The sequence below is a fragment of the Erythrolamprus reginae genome, chromosome 9, assembly GCF_031021105.1.
Source record: "Erythrolamprus reginae isolate rEryReg1 chromosome 9, rEryReg1.hap1, whole genome shotgun sequence".
NCBI lineage: Eukaryota > Metazoa > Chordata > Lepidosauria > Squamata > Dipsadidae > Erythrolamprus > Erythrolamprus reginae.
Window position 1 is genome coordinate 1670861 of NC_091958.1, and position 22095 is coordinate 1692955.

At 43.0% G+C, this 22095-nt stretch overlaps 1 protein-coding gene across 2 annotated transcripts in view; it reads right to left on the reverse strand.

Annotated features, from left to right (window-relative positions):
- BANP (BTG3 associated nuclear protein) overlaps positions 1-15632 on the reverse strand; it is a 124277-nt gene extending 108645 nt beyond the window's left edge. Inside the window, exons 1-3 of one of the 2 annotated variants that reach the window (XM_070761832.1) lie at positions 15543-15632; positions 2972-3102; positions 2145-2239 (exon numbers count right to left, since the gene is read on the reverse strand). In XM_070761832.1, coding sequence (XP_070617933.1) covers positions 2145-2239; positions 2972-3041 — 165 coding nt within the window. In that variant the 5' untranslated portion in view covers positions 3042-3102; positions 15543-15632. The remainder of the gene's footprint in view (positions 1-2144; positions 2240-2971; positions 3103-15542) is intronic. The other variant, XM_070761831.1, reaches the window with a different exon arrangement.
- Between the last annotated feature and the right edge of the window lie 6463 nt (positions 15633-22095).

Below are 22095 nucleotides of genomic sequence, written 5' to 3' on the forward strand. Positions count from 1 at the left end.
TATCTATTGGATTTTTATGCCGCCCCTCTCCGTAGATTCGGGGCTGCTAACAACAGTAATAAAAAGCAGCATGTAAATCCAATACTAAAATAACTAAAAAAAAACTTATTATAAAAACCAAACATACAGACAGGCATACCATGCATAAATTGTAAAGGCCTAGGGGGAAAGAATATCTCAGTTCCCCCATGCCTGACCGCAGAGGTGGGTATTAAGGAGCTTACGAAAGGCGAGGAAGGTGGGGGCAATTCTAATCTCTGGGGGAAATTGGTTTCAGAGGGCTGGGGCCGCCACAGAGAAGGCTCTTCCCCCAGGCCCTGCCAAACAACATTGTTTAGTTGACGGGACCCGGAGAAGGCCCACTCTGTGGGACCTAACTGGTCGCTGGGAATTGGGGAACAGAAGGCGGTCCCTGAGTATTTCTGGAAAGAGAGCTGAAAAGTGGGATGGCAAATATACTATAAGTTCTAAAGCATACGTAAATAATCGTTTGCCTTATTAAAATAAGTATTCCACTCAAAAATATGAAATAATTATTTATGGCAAAATATAGATTTTGCTTCGATTTGGGACTCGGGTTTTAAAATACTTCTTGTGCACCATCTGGTGGATATGATTAAAATAATTAAAACAAACTGAGTTCAAATGAACTACAAACTCTGGACAGGAAACACACTACTCTAACTGTATTTTTAGGCTATTTTTCATTATAAGTCAGCGATCTCTAAACTTAAACTTCTTCTAATCTTCTTAGTGATTAGCAACACGCGTTAAGCATATTCCTCACTTACTATTTTATTTAGCCTGCTTTTTTAATTAAAAAGCTGTCAACACAGCCATAAGCTTTGTTGTTTGATGGCATCAAATTTTATTTCTAGTACATAAGGAAGATCTTAGCAATTATTTATTATTATTATTATTATTATTATTATTATTATTATTATTATTATTATTAATTAGATTTGTATGCCGCCCCTCTCCGTAGACTCGGGGCGGTTCACAACAGTGATTAAAAACAATACGTGGTAACAAATGTAATAATTAAAATCTAAAATAACAGTTTTACATTACAAAGTCTAAAAAGAAAAAAAAACCAATAGATAAAATACATACACACAGTCATATCATGCACAAAATTACCCAGGCAAGGGGGGGGGGGATGTCTCAGTTCCTCCAAGCCTGACGACAGAGGTGTGAGATGTAAATTCTCACAGAGAGTAAGGGAAAATATAATTATTAACTTTGAATCTTCTCAAATTCACAGAAAAAAAAAATTTCCACTATCCAGTCAGGAATATTCCGTAATTATGCTAACATGACTCCCCCGCCCCAAATATAAATGCCTCTGATATAAACTGGTAACTTGGAAATGGATTTGTGTTGTAGTTATAATGTGTGTCAAAAGTACAGGTAGCTCTTGACTTACTGGAATCATCAGATAGTAAGTCATGCCGGTTGCTAAGCAGGCTGTCAGGTGACAGGCACAATTTTACAACCTTTCTTGCAGGGATCATTAAGCAAAATAGCCATTGTTAAGGTATTAATTAAACACTGAGGTCATTAAGTCAATCCACTGTCCACAATGGGCATTTTTTGCCCGAAATCAACCAAATGCTGGTTTCCAGGAATAAAACGTTATAAACCGCAGTTGCATGACCATAGAACAATGCAAATGCAGGCTGGTTTTGATAAGTGCCCAAAATACAATCGGTCAGCCATCGGACCTTCAGATCTGGATTGTAACTGGATTTTTTTTGAGGTCCATAATCACTTCAAAATGGTCCTAAGTCTTGGACTAGCTATAGAAGAGAAGAGACCTCAGACCTTTCCATGATAAAGTCTATCTCAAACCTGTAGGGACGTTTGGCCATCACCAGCTGTGCCCCTCAAGGACACTCCATGGGCATGATGGTTTAAATCCCCTAAACCAGGGGCAGGCAAAGTTGGCTCTTCTATGACATGTGGACTTCAACTCCCAGAATTCCTGAACCAATCATGCTAGCTCAGGAATTCTGGGAGTTGAAGTCCACATGTCATAGAAGAGCCAACTTTGCCTGCCCCTTCCCTAAACCATCCAAAAACATAGCTATTATCTCCCCATGGTTAGCTGCGTTGTGTGAATGAGCATGTACATGGGCTACAACCTTAATTGACGGGTCCTGACAATTGATTTCTATCCGCTGCCGTTTCAAAGGAGGGTCTACATCTTCATCAGTCACTTCATGGTTTTCCAAGACACCTGCAAGCCCAAAACAGAAGGAAGCAAAACCATTTTCAATAGTTACATCAAAGACCGTTGGTTATGAAATTAAAAATGGAAAAGCAGCAAACTGGATGGAGAGAAGCATTCTAGAAGCTGGGAAAGTCTCCTCCCAAAATTTGTGTTTCGCAACTGTAGGCAACTTACGTGGACTTCAACTCCCAGAATTCCCCAGCCAACCCTGCTGGGTAGGGGAATTCTGGGAATTGAAGTACACTTGTCTTAAAGTCGCCAAGGTTAAAAAACACTGACGCAGAGGATTTCAGTAGCCAAATATTGGACATTTTAATTTCCTTGATAGCCAGACAAAGAGCTAGGATTATTATGAGAATTAGTTCAACACAACTGGGCAAGTCCAAGTTGGAGAATGCTTCCTTAAATAGGTTCAATGCAATGTGGCAGTCTTCTCCCTTTACATTAACTCATCTGCATTCTCCCATCTATTTGTGGGCCAATGCTAAGTGCGAGGTTGCCACAATACTCTTTTACTCACCATCATGAAAAAGAACTTCTGTTACATCACCTCTTTAATTTTCTATGCAACACAGACCACTGACATTTGTCTCTTGAAATTCCAACTGTTATTATTCTATTCTATTCTATTCTGTTCTGTTCTATTCTGCCCTATTCTACTCTATATCATGAAACATGCAAATTGGGTGGCTGGGTTATCCGTGCCTCCCTTACCTTTATGTCTCTGCAATAACATACCTGTATGTTCTGGGTTCAAGTCCTCCACAGCTATTTGAACTACATCCGCTAAATCCTGTTCTGTCATCATTCAGAAACAGGGACGTGGGGCTGAACTGAAGGAGGCCCCGTCAGTTCATCCAACTCTGATTCTGCAAAACATCAAAAAAAGTGGTGGCCCCATGAGGACTAGAGTATTCACCCCCTGCCACTCAGCACCTAGGAGTATTTCGACAAAAGAAGTATCCAAATGAGCATTTTTGACAAAAAGAATATAAATGAGCATTTTTGACAAAAAGAATCTGTATAGTCTGGAGGACAGAAGAAAAAGGGGGGACATGATCGAAACATTTAAATATGTCAAAGGGTTAAATAAGGTCCAGGAGGGAAGTGTTTTTAATAGGGAAGTGAACCCAAGAACAAGGGGACACAATCTGAAGTTAGTTGGGGGAAAGATCAAAAGCAACGTGAGAAAATATTATTTCACTGAAAGAGTGGTAGATCCTTGGAACAAACTTCCAGCAGACGTGGTTGGTAAATCCGCAGTAACTGAATTTAAACATGCCTGGGATAAACATAGATCCATTGTAAGATAGAATACAGGAAATAGTATAAGGGCAGACTAGATGGACCATGAGGTCTTTTTCTGCCGTCAGTCTTCTATGTTTCTATGTGTCTAAGAAATGCCCATTTGATCTTCAAAGCATGGGGGGGTTTCCTCTCCCCCCTCCCACCGTTTTAAGCAGGCAACATCCCTTAGCAATTGGAGGCTGCAGCATTCCTGATGTGGCTGCTCAGACTGACTAGATGCTCACCCAAATATTCCCCTTGTCCAATGAAGGAAGAGATAATGTGTTTTTCCCTAAATTTATTGTGAGTGCTGACTCCTAAGTTCATCATACTAAATACTACTGGACAACTGCAGTCACCTTTGAATACAGTCCTAAGAGATGAACCAGCAAGACCTGAGTCCTTCCAATGCTTCTGTTCAAATTATCAACGCATTAAAGAAATCTCAACCATCATTTTAATATCACAATGTAAATCTATGCACGACTAGTCAGAAGTTAACTTTGACAAAATCCAGTAGTTTAAGTTATAGGTAAATGGTCCAGGACTTAAATCGGTTTAAGTTACAGTTTTGAAAAACAAAACATGTTCTTCTGTCTTGGTAGTATGTATTACTGGTGAAACAAAACATATCTGTATCTGTATCCAATATTTTGTTTATTATTGTTATGATTCTTTTAGTCCAGGTTCCCCTGGTTATTCTGTGTTTTTAACTGTTTTTGTGTTTGTAATCTTTCATTCATGCTTAATCCGCATCTTTACTGTACTCATGAAAAAGCATTCGTAATAAAACAGAGTAAGAAATCTATATGGTCATGTTTAGAAACGTATGCACAAAATAAGGCTTGGAAATTATTCAGTTGGAACCAAACCATTTTCTAGAGCAGTGATGGCAAACCCATGGCACATAGAGTCCTCTCTCCGGTCGCGCAAGCTGTCGGTCAGCTCAGCTCCACCGCACATGCCCCCCGCTGGCCAGCTGATTTTCTGGGTGCATGGGCACATGCAGGAGACGGACGTGCATGCATGTGGAGAGGTAGGGGCCACACACGCCTGCACAGGGGGTCAAGGGGAGCACAGGGGGTTGCATTATGGGTGCCGGCAAACACGCGTCCTGTCATAGAATGACAGAAAGGTAGCCATCACCGTTCCGAAGTTTCTACAATTCGGCTCCTGCAATGTTGAATTCCACTTTACGCCAAAATACTTCATAACAGTGTTCTTCTGGGGTCCCCATAGAGCAGGGGTCTCCAACCTTGGCATCTTTAAGACTTGCGGACTTCAACTCAAAGCTGGCTGAGGAATTCTGGGAGTTGAAGTCCACAAGTCTAAAAGTTGCCAAGGTTTGAGACCCCTGCCATAGAGGACTGCTGCAAGTTTTATCAAGGCTCCCAAACTTAGATGATGGGAAGAAATCACATCTGAATCTGTCCCAAACATGGAAAAGTGGAAATGGGATGGGAGTTTTTCTTCCTTTGATATCTGGAGTAAAGTTCTGTTGATGAGAAATATAATTTGTCTCTGAAAGGCCAATGCATAATGAAGCGCTCAAGTCTGAAAGCCAAATGAATGCAGCCATTTCTCTCTCTCTCTCTCTCTCTCTCTCTCTCTCTCTCTCTCTTTCTCTCCCTCTTTCTTTCTCTCTTCCTCTCTCTTTCTCTCTCTCTCTCTTCCTCTTTCTTTCTCTTCCTCTCTCTCTCTTTCTTTCTCTCTTCCTCTCTCTCTCTCTTTCTTTCTCTCTCTCTTTCTCTCTTCCTCTCTCTCTCTCTATCTCTCTTTCTCACTCTCTCTCTTCCTCTCTCTCTTTCTTTCTCTCTTCCTCTCTCTCTCTTTCTCTCTCTTTATCACTCTTTCTCTCTCTCTCTCTCTCTTGTGGTCCAGTTGTGGAATGCAGTTAGAATGTGCAGGTGAAGAGTGGACTTCAACTCCCAGAATTCCCCAGCCAGCATAGCCACTTTAAGATCTGTGTTGGCTAGGGAATTCTGGGAGTTGAAGTCCACAAGTCTTAACATTGCCAAGGTTGGAGACCCCTGATCTACGGCATTGCTGAGTTTCCCAGCCAGCCAAGGCAACAGCTGTTCATTGGGGGGGGGGAGAAGGGGGGGTTAGAAAAAAAACCCTTTCTGAATCTGTCCCAATGAGGACACCGCAAGATATGGAGTTATTTATTCCAGGGGATCTGCAGCCAAGAACGATTCATTTGAACTTCGGATCACCGCGAAAGGCTTAGGAGCGCATTTGCGCCATGGCGGGGGATCCGAGCGATCTGGCAAGAGGCGGAGGGCATGTGGCTCTCCTTTTGGCAAATTGACCCTGCCATTTCTCAGAAGCCTTGGGTCGGGGCCAGCCTTCACAGGATGAAGCAGCTGCGCGCGGATTAGGGTTTCATCCTGGTTTCATCCTGTCCCAGGCTGCAAATGTGGTTGGAAGCTCCGCTGAGGCTGAGAGGGAAAAGAATCTTTCGATCCATAAATTAGGGGAGGCACCTGGCCAAACCCCCCTTTTCATCTTGGCTTTGCTCAAAGGGAAATCAGCATCGTGCACAGGTCAGGGATGGCGAACCTATGGCACAGGTGCCACAGGTGGCACACGAGCCCTTGCACCAACGTGCATGTGTGTGATGGCCAACTGATTTTTGGCTTGCACGGAGGATCTGGGAGGGCAGTTTTGGCTTCCAGAGAGCTTCCAGGAGAATGGGAAGGGCGTTGTTACCCTCCCAGGCTCCAGGGAAGCCTATGGTGCCTGAAGAAGACGAAACAAGACCCTCCTGGGCCCACCAGAACTTGAGAAACAGTCCTTGGTTCTATGGCATTGACGGCAAAGGTTCTATGGCAGTGACGGCGAACCTATGGCACAGGTGCCACAGGTGGCACGCAGAGCCATATCTGCTGGCACATGAGCCGTTGCCCTAACTCAGCTCCAACATGCATGTGTGTGCCCGCCAGCTGATTTTTGGCTTGCACAGAGACTCTGGGAGGGCGTTTTTGGCTTCCAGGGAGCCTTCGGAAGGGATGGGGGATGCTTTTAGCCTCATTCTACAAACAAGGAAGTGAGTGCAAGGACAGAGTTTTGCCCCAGAATGATACGTTTTTATCATTAAATGTGAACACCCCTCCACTCACACATACACAAAAATTAATGACAGCCCCACTAGGCAGACCAGGCCAAGGAATCAGCTCCACAGGAAGGCTAGAACTATTTTATTGCAATTGGCTACAATAATAAAATAAAAGTAAAGTAAGGAGTTGGGCGGCCTCTAAATCTCAATAATAGATAAATAAATAAATAACAAAAACCTGGGGATGTGATTGAGCTGCACCTCCTTCCTTTTCTTAGTACCCTTGTAAATTAGGGAATTGCTTCCAAATATTTATCTGTTTGTTTTTGGAGTTAAAATATGTCATCCCCCCACTGTTTCCCTGGCCGCAATGCATCCTGTACCTCTCCATCCAGGTCGTTTTCCTTACTCTCTGCATAAATCTTTATGGCTGTTCACAATGTTCTGATTAATCCCATACAACAACCTAAGCCATACTTTTTAATCACAGCAGGTTAAATAAATCAAAACCGTGGAGATTTGCAAACCCCTCCAAGTCATAAAATCGATATTTGGAAATCACAACCTTTGGTTTATGCAACGCGTGGAGTTAAATCCCATTTGGGAGGAGTGCAAAGGATGAACCCAGCTCTCGTGCCTATTAAACCAGGATCTGCTTCCAAAGAATTCCTATCTCTTCGCACTCAACTAGCAATGGGGCTGCATCACATCCATGCTCATTCCAAGTGTTTTTGGAGAGAAAAGCAATTGGAAAAATACATCTCGACAGGCTGATGGCACTGGAAGCTAAGTCGGGTTGGGCCCAGAGGGCATTTGGATGGGTAACCACCAAGGAATCCCAGAATGCTAAACTGAGAAGCCCCAAACTCCCAGAATTAGACAAAGGCGAAATGTCACTGATGTGTCCATGAAATAAAAATCAACTCAAACAAAGTTCATTATCCTGCAAACCTAACTGCAGAATTTTTAGTAAAATCCAGAAAAATCTGCTTCCTCCTTCAGTTCGGTGCCAGGTGCATTTTGAAGCTTTTTGTAGAAACTTCAGAAGAACATTGTTTACGCAGGTGTCTTTATTCTAATCGCACTGGCTTAGACCACTGTTTCCCAACCTTGGCCATTTGAGGATATCTGGACATTCGCTGGCTGGGGAATTCTGGGAGTTGAAGTCCAAATATCTTCAAGTGGCCAAGGTTGGGAAACACTGGCTTAGACCCTAAAAACTGCAACACTCTGCATCCTGCACTGGCTGCTGATCGGTTTCCGGTCACAATTCAAAGTGTTGGTAATGACCTTTAAATCCCTACATGGCATTGGGCCAGAATACATCCGGAACCGCCTTCTAGCGCACGAATCCCAGCGGCCGATAAGGTCCCACAGAGTTGGCCTTCTCCGGGCCCCTTCGACCAATGTCGTTTGGCGGGCCCCAGGGGAAGAGCCTTCTCTGTGGCGGCCCCAGCCCTCTGGAATCAACTCTCCCCAGAGATAGGAACGGCCCCCACCCTCCTTGTCTTTCACAAATTACTCAAGACCCACCTTTGTCGCCAGACATGGGGGAGTTAAGATATTCCTTCCCCCTAGGCCATTACAAGTTATGTATGGTATGTTTGTATGTTTGGTTTTTTATAATAAGGGTTTTTAGTTGTTTTATTAAATTGGATTGTTACATGTTGTTTTTATCATTGTTGTTAGCCTCCCTGAGTCTGCGGAGAGGGGCGGCATACAAATCCAATAAATGAATGAATGAATGAATAAATGAATGAATAAATGAATTTTAAAAAAAAACCGCTGCCCAAACATGAGCCATCTAGAACCTAGGCAGCTCATAGAAATCTAATAAATAAAATAAGTAAATAAGCTCATGGATGTAATTGTCCACTCTTGTAAGAAGCCTTCAGACGTTCCTAGCCTGCTGGGATCCCACCCAGGGGTCTCCAACCTTGGCAGCTTTAAGACTTTTGGACTCCAACTCCCATCCTGGCTGAGGAATACTGGGACTTGAAGTCCACAAGTCTTAAAGCTGCCGAGGTTGGAGACCCCTGATCTAACCCAATGGCTATCTTCTCTCCCTGTTGGATAACTGAAACTTCTCAAGAACTTGCTGGATGTATCCAAGTTTTTCCCTGCCAGTTTTCTTACTCTCCTATATCCAAATTCCAGTTGGCAAAGTTACTGGATGATTATTAACATAAACTTTCCTCTGTTGTCTGCAGAAAACGATATGCAGGGAATAGATTGCTCATGGGGCGATTCCACATAGCTTAGAAGGTTCTCTGGACAACTTTTCCACATGCCCGCTCTGATTTGGAGCAACAGACAAGATAACTTTGATGCAAAACAGAATGAAAATCAGATCTTCCTTTGCTAGTCAAGCATGCCTGCTCCCTTTATTAAATTATGAAAACGTTTCAGGAAAATCATTTTCCTTCTTTTCCATGATAGGATTATTTCAGTTCAGTTTGATAAGTACGTCGATTGTAAACCACTAGGTTTTTCTTCCTAAAAATGAGTGTTTTGTTCGAAAGTGACAAAAATAGCCGATGAAGATAATGATGAGGAAGACTATGTACTACCAAGCTCTTTGGCTTCTGTTTCAACAAAACAGTAGATCATCCCAGCTGCATTAGGTGTGTCCAAAGACGAACAATTAATAGACTAGACCTTATTCGCAGGCCGCCAATTTTCCATTCCTTCCAGGTTTGTCAGTTTCCGAATCTTATTAGAACAACAAAAAGTAGAATAAATTGAAATAACACCCACTGATTTCAATGGAAACAAGTCTTAATTCAAAGTGCTGAATGTAGTTTTAGAGAAATGGGCCAAGGACACAGATTCTGCTATTGTTTTATGCCCCCTATTTTGCAGGACCGAAATGACTGATTGCATTTTAACTTCAGGGTCGTGGTGGCAAAAGGACCATCTTCACCTGTAAAAAGAACCAAGGATTTGGATAGAACCATCACTAAATAAATGAGAAGGGTCTCTAGTAATGCAGCTTCCCCAGAGCGGAGCCCTTGAGGTGTGGAGTCCAGTTCACAGTTGTTAGAATTTCCAGCCAGTGCAGGCAAAATATGTTCAAACGGAGGGCACAATAAACCTGCCCATCTTGTTGCTTTTGCAGGAAACACAGGGAAGTTCAAAAACCGTGTCTTCTCCTAAGTTTCCATCTTTTACGAGAAGGAGTAAACCACAACTGGCAAGAAACCCCAAGTATCGGTTTGCTGAGGTACTAAAGAACGTTAACCTTTCTTCTATTTCTCCACAGCGTGCATTCCTAAACCTTTGGTGGTGGAAGCTTGGATTCTGACATGGTTTTCCATTCCCACGTCACTCTAACTTAGTCTGGAAAGCCCTCTCCTTTGAAGAACGGGCGGCCAAAAAAGTTCAGGAGATAATAAAGTGGAACGAAGTTCAGCCTCGTAATCCAGAGATCAGCCACCAAGGCATGAAAGCTGCCTGGGCTGCTCTGAAGCAAAAATGAAATAAAGCCGGGCTAATTGGAAAGAGGCACCTGTCAGGACACACGGCCTTTCCCGTTATTGGAAAAGAACATTTATTTAAGAGGATTAAATTAAGTGTCTTCAGAAGCGCATCTTTGCATGTTTCCGACACCACAGATATTTACTGCATTAAATAAATCTATAATCCTTTTCCAGTATTAAACAAAAAAATTGGACCAGAAACAAACCCAGCGCAAACGGGAACCAGATCACATAGTTTCTTCCTGTATTATTTTGGGCAGCAAATGTTCTCCAACTCTTCCGTCTTATAGAACCACTGGGGGCCCCCAAATGCACCTCTCGATTGCAGCAGCTCCCCAAGTTCGTTTACAAATTCCACGAGATTGGTTCTAACTTTACAAACCCAAGCTTGGATCCTGTCTACAGACCCGCTGGAGTTTTTAAGCATCCTATCTAAGTTCGTTGATCCTGGACCAATTACATGACATGTAATACTGATTAATAAGAGTTGCGTATTTTTAAAATACATGGGGCTACCTTTGAAAAGTGTTCAGAAATTTCAGATCGTGCAGAATGCAGCTGCGAGAGCAATCATGGGCTTCCCTTGGTATGCCCATGTTACACCAACACTCCGCAGTCTGCATTGGTTGCCGATCAGTTTCCGGTCACAATTCAAAGTGTTGGTTATGACCTATAAAGCCCTTCATGGCATCGGGCCAGAATATCTCCGGGACTGCCTTCTGCCGTACAAATCCCAGCGACCGATTAGGTCCCACAGAGTTGGCCTTCTCCGGGTCCCATCAACTAAACAATGCCGTTTGGCGGGACCCAGGGGAAGAGCCTTCTCTGTGGCAGCCCCGGCCCTCTGGAACCAGCTCCCCCCAGAGATTAGAATTGCCCCCACCCTCCTTGCCTTTCGTAAACTCCTTAAAACCCACCTCTGCCGTCAGGCATAGGGGAATTGAAACATCTCCCACGGGCCTATACAATTATGTACGGGAGATGTTTCAATTCCCCATTATTGTTATATATTGTTTATTATTGCTGTGAGCCGCCCGGAGTCTACGGAGAGGGGCGGCATACAAATCTAATAAATAAATAAATAAATAAAAACAGAAAAGGGCTATGAGTAAGGAAAGGTCAAGGGGAGAATATAAAGCCTGGTCTTCTATTTCCCCTCAAATAACTTTGTGTGTGAATAAAGATGCTGGCATGTCCCAAAAGTCCCGCTTGGGTTTTGCACAGCAACTTAAGTTGTTCAGATTGGGCAGGAGGGGGGGGGGGAATGCTTGCAACTGACTTGCCTGGAATTGTTTTCAACCCATTTCAAGAAATCCAGTGATCGCATACGGTATACAGTGGAACCTGTACTTACAAACTGTTCTAGATAAGGACCGGGTGATCAAGATTTTTTTGCCTCTTCTCCAGAACCATTTTCCACTTACAAACCCGATCCTCTGAAACTGTAACCGGAAAAGGCAGAGAGAAGCCTCCGTGGGGCCTCTCTAGGAATCTCCTGGGAGAAAAAAGGGCCGGAAAAGGCAGGGAGAAGCCTCCGTGGGGCCTCTCCAGGTACCTCCTGGGGGGAAACAGGGCTGGAAAAGGCAGGGAGAAGCCTCCGTAGGGCCTCTCTAGGAATCTCCTGGGAGAAAAAAGGGCCGGAAAAGGCAGGGAGAAGCCTCCGTGGGGCCTCTCTAGGAATCTCCTGGGAGGAAACAGGACCTCCACCCTCCCTGTGGTTTCCCCAGTTGCACGTATTATTTGCTTTTACATTGATTCCTATGGGAAAAATTGCTTCTTCTTACAAATTTTTCTACTTAAGAACCTGGTCACGGAACGAATTAAGTACGTAAGTAGAGGCACCACTGTATCTTTGTCCGTCTGATTTTACTGACATCCTTAAAACCAATTACGCAAAGTAGCTCTGAGTTTAAATATTTATTGTGATGAACAGTGGCTTTCCAGCAATTCTCCTAAGAGGACAGAAAACAGAATCCTGACAACCAGCGGATGCTTTTGTAATTAAGTCAACCAGGATGCTGGTTTTGTTATCAAATCGAGGCACACAAACAGCTTAAGTTGCTAAAGGAAGAGCATCATCTTGTGTTTCTCACCCCCACCCATAAAAAAAAGGCATATGATGATCCATTCTAACTGGCTGCTGCAGCCCCTGCCAACTGCGTGCCCTTTATTTTTCCTGCATTCAATAAGTGAATGGGTGCAGTGAAAGGAAAAAAGCAGGAAAGAAAGGCCAGCGAGAAGGAAATATCCTGAGCTGCAAGAAAGGAATTCTACCTTGGCCTCCTTTTCCAAAGCAACAGAGAGAGCTGCCTGTCTGCAAGGATGCCTAGAGCATTAGGGGTGCCCCCTTGCAGATATGCGCTTAATGAAAAAATAGCGACAGAGATAGTCTCTAAATCTGTTCTGTATATAGAGAGATTAGCGGGTGATCCCATTTATGCCCAGAATTTTCAATCTGTTTTACTATTCATTTCAGCAGCTCTGGCCCTTTACAAAGACAGACAAGGCCATTCAGGGTTCAGAGCCCCCCACAATTCAATTATCACCCCTGAATGTGCCATCAAGATTGCAGCACTTATGACTCCAATAGCTGCTAGCTCCACTTCCCTCGGCTGCCTCTCTTCACCTGCCTGCGTGAAAGTTCTTTTTGTTAACGCAAACCTACATATGCTTCATATTCAAGCAGCTCAGCCAACTGCTAAAAGCTCCCTGCCATCTATTTGCACATACAGATTAAAGGAAATGCCGTTTAAAACCCCCCAATTTCAGTCAAGCAACCCAAGCAATATGGTTACCCATGTAATTAAAAACAGCCAATCCTAATTCTAAAATATGTGCAGTCATACGTACATATCTCTGGCGTGGCCAAAAATTAAATAGAATTAGCATATATAAATTGCTTGGATTATGAATTATGCACTCAATTCCGAAAGCCAGGCCTAACTCCCAAAGAAATGGATATCTATTTTAATTCTTCTGGCTTGGATAGAAATTTATGTTGTTCCGGATATGCCATGTATTTTTCGTTGAGGTTTTCTCTGAATTGTGTCATATCAAAAAGATTTCCATTTCCACATGCTAGTCGTTCCAACATATTTGCACATTTCTTGCACGCAGCACATGTGCAACTGCTCAAGTTCAATCCTTTGATAAGATCTCATTTCGCTTCCACTCAAGCAGATTGCTTTCATTAGGTCTGTGCCCTACTTCCAAGCCCTGGGCTGTCCAAAGTGTTACCAACTGTTCTCAATGTTACCAACTGATTTCACAGCGATGTGAAAACATCACTGTTACATAAACACTCTTATAAAGTTAAGGGACCATTATGTACACTCAAATTTAACGCTTCCTGCTTATTGTCACATTGTATTTACGAGTTTTCTTTTATCTTAGGACTACTGCCTACAATATTTCAAAGACCACGGCCTGTTAATAAATTGCACACTGTGCTTTTAGAAACATAGAAGATTGACGGCAGAAAAAGACCCCCTGGTCCATCTAGTCTGCCCTAATGCTATTTCCTGTATTTTATCTTACAATGGATATATGTTTATCCCAGGCATGTTTCAATTCAGTGACTGTGGATTTACCAACCACATCTGCTGGAAGTTTGTTCCAAGGATCTACTACTACTAGAGAGGGGCAGCATACAAATAAATTATTATTATTATTATTATTATTATTATTATTATTATTACTTTTTCAAATATTTTCTGATGTTGCTTCTGATCTTTCCTCCAACTAACCTCAGATTGTGCCCCCCTTGAGGTTTTAAATCACCCAAAACTTCTTCGTTCAGTCTATAATGTTATGACCTGTTTTAACTGCCTGTTCTTGCAATGGGACAGGAGTTTGTATACATTTTCTTTAATTCCCTTTACAGTTCTATTTTATGACTGCCCCTGTTCAGAGAATTATCATACATACATTTCGCTCACCCAGATAACATTTATTATTCAAACACAGTCTTATCTCACCCAATTGGGTTCATGTTTTAAGATACTGGAGGAATTCAGATCCTTCAAGAAACCAAAGTCTTGAAAAGAAATTGAATCCTGCACCCAGCCACCTTTCCTTGCTCCATTCTCTTGTTCTTCTTTTTGTGCTGTTTCCATTTCCTTTCCCTTCCTTTCCTGGACAAAGCACTGGCTCGGATAGGTGGCTCAGTGGCTAAGACACTGGCTGGTAGTTTGGAGGTTCAAATCCCTGCATGAGCAGGGGGTTGGACTAGATGACCTCCAAGGCCCCTTCCCACTCTTGTTACTGTTATAGAAGCTAAGAAAGAGAGCAGGGTGTCCAGGGGTAAAGCATTTTGAAATCCCCTGATATTTCCTTGACATTTCTAATCTAGCTAAGGCACGGTCATAGATGACGTCATACCAAACAGCCAAGCCGTGGAGAAATATCGGTAGCTGAGGAAGCAAGTTCTTGCCACAGTTGTGCTCATTTTTACTTGACTCTGCCAGGCAGCACAATATGGATTTTTTTTTTACATGATTTTTCCCAGACTTTTAAACATTTTATTATATGTTTTTCAGGAATCCCCTGATAAGAGTAAGAGTCTTAAGACTCACCTAGGTCTCCAGGCTTGGAGCAATTAGGTCTCAGCCCCCCTGGCCAACGAAATGAGATATATGTTGCATGATTGAACTGGTATGAGTGTTTTTTAAATATTGGATTTTTAGATTGTCATTTTAAATTTAATTAGATTTGCCGTGGTACTCTATTAGTTATATTATATGCTGTGAGCCAACCCACGTCCTCAGAGAAGGGTGGCATGCAAATCAATCAATCAATCAATCCCTGATATATCCCGAACCACCGATTTCCCTGATAATTCCCTGATTTCCCAGTTTACTGGACACCCTGGCAGAGGCCCTTGCATGGGGTGTGTGTATTGGGGGGGGGAGCGGTTGGGTTGGACTGCATGACCTCGAGGGGTCCCTTCTTCGACCCTTCAGATGGGGCTTAACCTTTCCAGCCTGGGCCACTCGCTAAGACAGAGAGAGAAATTTTAAAAAGCGGGGTGGGTGGGTGTTCTCCGCAATATTTCCCATCCGAGTATCGATCCTAATTGGGGCGAGGGACTACAACCCCCATCATGCGCAGCCACGAAGCTGGCCCTTTGGCTCACCCCATCTCCCCCCCGGTTCGTTCGGGCTGGGATCTGACTGGAGGCCGGCGCCTCGCCTGCTGCGGATGATGGGAGTTGTAGTCGTGGGGGGGGCGCCGCGCAGAGCGGCTTCCTGGCTGCCGAAAGGGCGGGGCGACGGCGCGGGGGGGGGGCGAGGGGCCAAGTCTGAAGCCCCGCCCCTGCGCGCCCCGCCCCCGCCCCCTCCCGCTGGCGGCCCTACGGGCTGGGCGCCGTGAGGCAACCCGAGCGAGCTGTCCGTCGTCCTCCTGAAGGGCCGCGCCGGAGCCCTCCGGGCGCCGCGCCCGAGCAGCCGCAGCCGCGGCCGGGAACCCGCGAGAGAAGCGAGGTTACCGTTTGCCTTGCCGAATTCTCGTGGTGTTTGGCCGGGCGGCTGCGATAATGGCGTCCTTCCTCGCGAGAGATCCTCCGGAGTCGGCCGCTGCGCAGGCGCGCTCGGCTTAGCGCCTTAGAGCCCCGGGAGGACGCGCAAGCGCACTCCGCGCTCTTCACCCCACCCCCGCTTGGGAGCCAAAGCAAGGGCGGCTGCAACGGCCTCGAGACGAGCGGGAGGACTCGGAGTCCCAGAGGGCCTTGCGCGCGCGCGATCCCTAGCTTGCACCGTGCCGCCCTTTGCACGCTGGGAGATGTAGTCCGCTGGGCACAGTTTGCCCTTATAGAAACACAAACACAGAAGATTGACGGCAGAAAAAGACCTCCTGGTCCATCTAGTCTGCCCTTATGCTATGTCCTGTATTTTATTTTTGGATTTTATCTTAGGATGGATCTATGTTTATCCCATTCAGTTACTGTGGATTTACCAACCAGGTTGGCTGGAAGTTTGTTCCAAGCATCTACTACTCTTTCAATAAAATAATATTTTCTCCCGCTGCTTCTGATCTTTCCCCCAACTGACTTCAGATTGTGCCCCCTTGTTCTTGTCTTCACTTTCCTATTAAAAACACTTCCCTCCTGAACCTTATTTAACCCTTTAACCTATTTAAACGTTTCTATCGTGTCCCCCTTACAGCGGGATCACAATCTCCCTGCTTGTTATACCTCTAGCTATGCAGCCAAACATTCTACTCGCTTTCCTTGGAGTAGTAGAAAAATCAACCACCCATTTCTTGGTCAAGATTGCTCACTGAAAACTCTGATAACGAAGCCAACATTTGATATTTTCAACCATTCATACAAAGTCGACAATCATTGGGACAAGATCCTGATGCTTTGAAAAATCAACAGCCGATAGAAGTTATGACTAATCACCACATTGATGTCGCCGTCAGGGATGATACAAGGAGCGGCTTACATGAGCTCAAAGAAGCCATCAAGGATAGATTTATTTTATTTTATTTTTATTTATTTATTTAGTCCAATACATAATACACATTGAAGAGAATAGATATGTAGTAATATAACTAATAAAACGAATAGAAGAAAAGATATAAAAGTATAGGTGAACAAATTTGAAAGGAAGAAAAGATAAATGAGATATTTATTTATTTATTCATTCATTCATTTGTCCAATACATAAATACATAGGAAGAAAAATAGACATGTAGTAATATATATAAGGGTAAAGTGAACTTAGAGGAGAGGATATATGAAAGGAAGAGAATATATATGAAAAGCGAGAGAAAGGAAAGACAATTGGACAGGGGACGTAAGGCACACCAGTGCACTTATGTACGCCCCTTACTGGCCTCTTAGGAACCTGGAGAGGTCAATCGTGGAGAGTCTAAGGGAGAAGTGTTGGGGGTTAGGGGTTGACACAATTGAGTCCGGTAATGAGTTCCACGCTTCAATAACTCGATTGTTGAAATCATATTTTTTACAGTCCTATCAAGATTATATCTTCCATACCACAGAAATTTCAATATAAGTGAACAGCCCTTCTATTCTCTCTTTGGCTCCCCTTGAAATAGCAGGGCAGGGCTAGCTAGTTCCTGCCTACGAGATTGACTGAGCCAATGTTTTGAAGCTCATGTTGTCCATACTTTGGTGTTATCAGTCTAGTGTCTGTTTTAGGCACATTCTACCAACCCAGTCTATATAATCTATGGTAAAAATTAACTCTCTGTACATACACAGTTTCCAATTGTGGAACAAAGGTTGTCTCTCGCAGTTTATAGGTGAGAGATGCTCAAACAAGATCCCTAAAGATGGGCTCCTTATTCCTGGAGGTGGTGATAATGACTTTCTTGAATGTTAAGATCCTGCTAAAACCTGAGAACTTTTCCTTAGCTTCCCAGGGGGGCTTGAATAAGAGCTACTTGTGCATCAACAAATCTCATGTCACTAATCTTAGCAATTGTTTTCCCCATCATCAAGGATCACCTCTCCCCTTCCCCTCTTTGTAGACTCAGTGTCCTTCGGCCAGCTGTTTGCCATTCATAAAATGCTTCTGGGAACAGGACACCAGAACAAACACTGGGGTGTTTTAAAGGAAGATTGTGCAAAAGAGGAAAAAGTTCTTGGCCATTCTGAAATTCTTCTTAGGTGGGAGGAAAGAGGACTCGAAGGTAGACAGTTTCTCAGGGGCAAAAAACAGTGCAAAGCACAAGTAAAGTTGTCCTGCATCAGAACCTACAATCAAGAGAAATCTGCAGAGGGGCAGGTTGAAATTTAACCTTTTTTAAATATTATTTTTGGCAGTCCATTTGGTCTAAAAGGACATTGATACTATATCTGTTGGTTTGAATGGTGAAGGTGCTTTTTCCTCTGCTACAAATTTATTGATATAATTTCTTTTTAAAAAATGAATATATTTCTTACCAATCTAAAAATAAGAAACTCAATCCAGCTGAGCAAAAAGTGGGGACCTTATCTGACACCCCGAAGGTCCTGCAACTTGATTAGCTGCACTCATAAAAACAGGTATGCTTCCTGTAAGTATCCAGCTTTTATTCTCTCTTTCAGGAAGATTTTAATTTAAATCATTGGCGTCTGTGTGAATGGTATCAGTAGATCTCTTGTTCCTGATGGGAGGAAGCACTTTTATGAAATCAAAACAGTAGCCGTTTTTTTCATCGGTTTGTTTCCTTGTGCTATAATGAGATTTTTACATTGTGACTAACGTTTACAATAACTAATCATTTTTTAAAAAACAGAATTTTGGGAGGACTGGAAAGGGAAAAAATGGTTAAAAAAATATTTATTAATTAGATTAATTAAATTTATTTATTAATTAGATTTGTATACTGCCCACTCTCAAGAGCCTCGATATTTCCATTTTTCCCCGTTGCACTGGATTAAAACACAACACTTTCCAGTTTGGGGGATGGATTTAAGCCAACCAATATCTTCCACATTCTAAACCAGGTGAAAACTCAGCTCAAATGGTGACAAAACATCAAGGGGTGATTGAAAAATATTGTTTATCTCTAAACCTGGGCAAAAGCATAAGGGATCTGGAACCAACTCCCCCCAGAGATTAGAATTGCCCCCACCCTCCTTGCCTTTCGTAAACTGCTTAAAACCCACCTCTGCCGTCAGGCACGGGGGAACTGAGATACTCTTTCCCCCTAGGCCTTTACAATTTTATGCATGGTATGTCTGTATGTATGTTTGGTTTTTATATAAATGGGTTTTTAATCGTTTTTATTATTGGATTATTTTGTATACTGTTTTATTATTGTTGTTAGCCGCCCCGAGTCTCCAGAGAGGGGCGGCATACACATCCAATAAATCAAATCAAATCTATCCCAAACTTGAACACGTTTGCTTTCCTGCTACAAACCAGCATTATTTAATAAGTGTCACAGGGAGTAGAGTTAAAAGATATCAGAAAAACAGTGCCATAACCAACCATGCCTTCAGGCAGAACGAGGGTCATTTATTTATTCTGGCTGCTTTGGTGGTCACGTTGACATATCGGCGATCTATCCCGTTGAAAGGTTTTGCTTTTCCACTCATGGAAAATCCTTTAGACCTTTTAGCATATTAACCAAGTGGTCACGTTGACATATCGGCGATCTATCCCGTTGAAAGGTTTTGCTTTTCCACTCATGGAAAATCCTTTAGACCTTTTAGCATATTAACCAAGTGTGTACAACAATTGCAAGGGGCCCCATCGGCTTTACAAACCAGAATTTCCAGTCTGACCAACAAGACATTTTCACCAGAGGAAAATCAACCCGTTCGGGTTTCGAAATAAATACTGGTAGATCAGCTATGGATCACTGGAACAAACAGGACTTCAGGAATAATATAGAATAACATAGTTGGAAGGGACCTTAGAGATCTTAGCAATATACGTAGACTGATATACCGGCCCTCTCTAAGCGGTTTATAGAGAGTCAGCCTCTTGCCCCCAACAATCTGGGTCCTCATTTGACCCACCTTGGAAGGACGGAAGGCTGAATCAACCTGGAGCCTACTGAGATTCGATCTGCCAAACTGCTGGCAGCCGGTAATCAGCAGAAATAACTTGCAGTACTGCACTCTAACCACTGCACCACCGAGGCTCAAGCAAGAGACTGTATACTATTTCAGTGGCTGTCCTGTCTCTTCTTAAAAGCCTCCAAGAAGACATAATTAGATATAATTTATAAGACCATAATTTTTCAGGCAAAAGCAGTTGTTCTGGACCATTTTAAAATATCCCACCAAGTACATTTGGCCAAAGTACTTTTGTTTAAAAGCTTCCTTTCCACCAAGCTCAACTTCTAGTAACTTTGTGAATTTTGTCTTTGATGTAGTTTTCTTACTTAGCAAGAAAATGGATGTTAACTTCTTTTTTTTCCTGAGCTTTGTATCCCATCAAGAGCTAAGAAGACCAGTGTCTATTTACCCTTTGAGGCCAAATGTCACAGAAAAGGAGACTGAAAAATAGGGTTCTTCCTCTGCTCGTAGATTAAGCAAAAATAGGATGATCAGGAAGGTAGCAGAAACTGAAGCCAGCTGCAAATGGTCACATCCTGTGGTTTCTCGGCTTCTTGCTTAGCCCGTTGAAGTGGCAGCCACTTTTGGATTATTCAAACCACCATTATGAAACTAAGCAGTGGTGCAAAGAGATCCAAGTTTCGTAAACCCATTCCTGTATATTTAAGTGCCAAAGCCCACTGCAACAATATAGCCAAGAAGGCTTCAAGAGTTGTAAACCTGATCCTACGTAGCTTCTGCTCTGGCAATCTCACACTACTTACCAGAGCTTACAAAACTTTTGACAGACCCATCCTCGAATACAGCTCATCTGTTTGGAACCCATATCGCATCTCAGACATCAACACCCTTGAAAATGTCCAAAGATACTTCACCAGAAGAGCCCTTCACTCCTCCACTTGAAATAGAATTCCCTATGAGACTAGACTTTCAATCCTGGGCCTAGAAAGTTTAGAACTAAGACGCCTTAAACAAGATCTAAGTATTGCCCACAAGATCATATGCTGCAACGTCCTGCCTGTCGGCGACTACTTCAGCTTCAACCACAACAACACAAGAGCACACAACAGATTTAAACTTAATATTAACCGCTCCAAACTTGACTGTAAAAAATACGACTTCAGTAACCGAGTTGTCGAAGTGTGGAACTCATTACCGGACTCCGTAGTGTCATCCCCAAACCCCCAACACTTTACCCTTAGATTATCCACGGTTGACCTCTCCAGATTCCTAAGAGGTCAGTAAGGAGCAAGTACAAGTGCACTAGAGTGCCTTCCATCCCCTGTCCTATTGCTCTCCTATATCTCCTATACCTTTCTTCTATTCCTATATCTCTTCTTCTCTTCTTTCATTGATACGTTCTATTACTATACCTTCTTTTCTATTATTTCTTAGATATATTTTACTATGAGTATCTCCTCTATAACCTTCATCATGTATTTTACTATGTGTATATAGATATATACCCACTAAAACCCTCATTGTGTATTGGACAAAATAAATAAATAAATAAAAATAAATAAAATGCAGTATAGACAGCCATTAACATGAAACATATTAGCATTTTGTATTTTACTACACACGTGTGTTTTTTTCCACAATTACTGCCAAAACTTTTGAGCATGAATGCAAATGCACAGGAAAGTTTGAGTCAATTCTTCCCATTTAGTTCAACTGCATGACTCACGCAAGTAACCCTGGATATGTTTCTCTCTCCTTTCTTGGCCTCGCCAAAGGATTCCTGAAACAGAGGCCAAGAGTCATTTAGAAATAATAACTGCATCCTTTGATTCCCTGCCCCTCCTGCAGTTTTTAGAATGAAAGGTGGACTATTTCTCTGCTCTGTTTCATAAACAACTCAAAAGAGATCATCGTGCTACCTGGGGAATCCCTCTATCTTAAAGCACGCTGGAAATTGCGACCTGGGTTGGGAAAGGCTGTGCCAAGACATTCTAGCTGAGTGTTTCTTATTTATTTTATTTATTATTTTATTTATTAGATTTGTATGCCGCCCCTCTCCGCAGACTCGGGGCGGCTCACAACAGTGATAAAAACAATATACAGTATAATGACAAATCTAATAATTAGAATCTAAAATAACAATAGTACATTTAAAAAATCTAAAAAGCAAGGAACCCCAATATAAAAAACATACATACAGTCATTATCATGCACAAAAACTACATAGGCAGGGGGAGATGTCTCAGTTCCCCCATTCCTGACGACCGAGGTGGGTTTTAAGGCGTTTACGAAAGGCGAGGAGGGTGGGGGCAGTTCTAATCTCTGGGGGGAGCTGATTCCAGAGGGTCGGAGCCGCCACAGAGAAGGCTCTTCCCCTGGGTCCCGCCAGACGACATTGTTTAGTCGACAGGACCTGGAGAAGACCAACTCTGTGGGACCTAACCGGTCGCTGGGATTCATGTGGCAGAAGGCAGTCTCGCAGGTATCCTGGTCCAGTGCCATGAAGGGCTTTATAGGTAATGACCAATACTTTGAATTGTGACCAGAAACTGATTGGCCA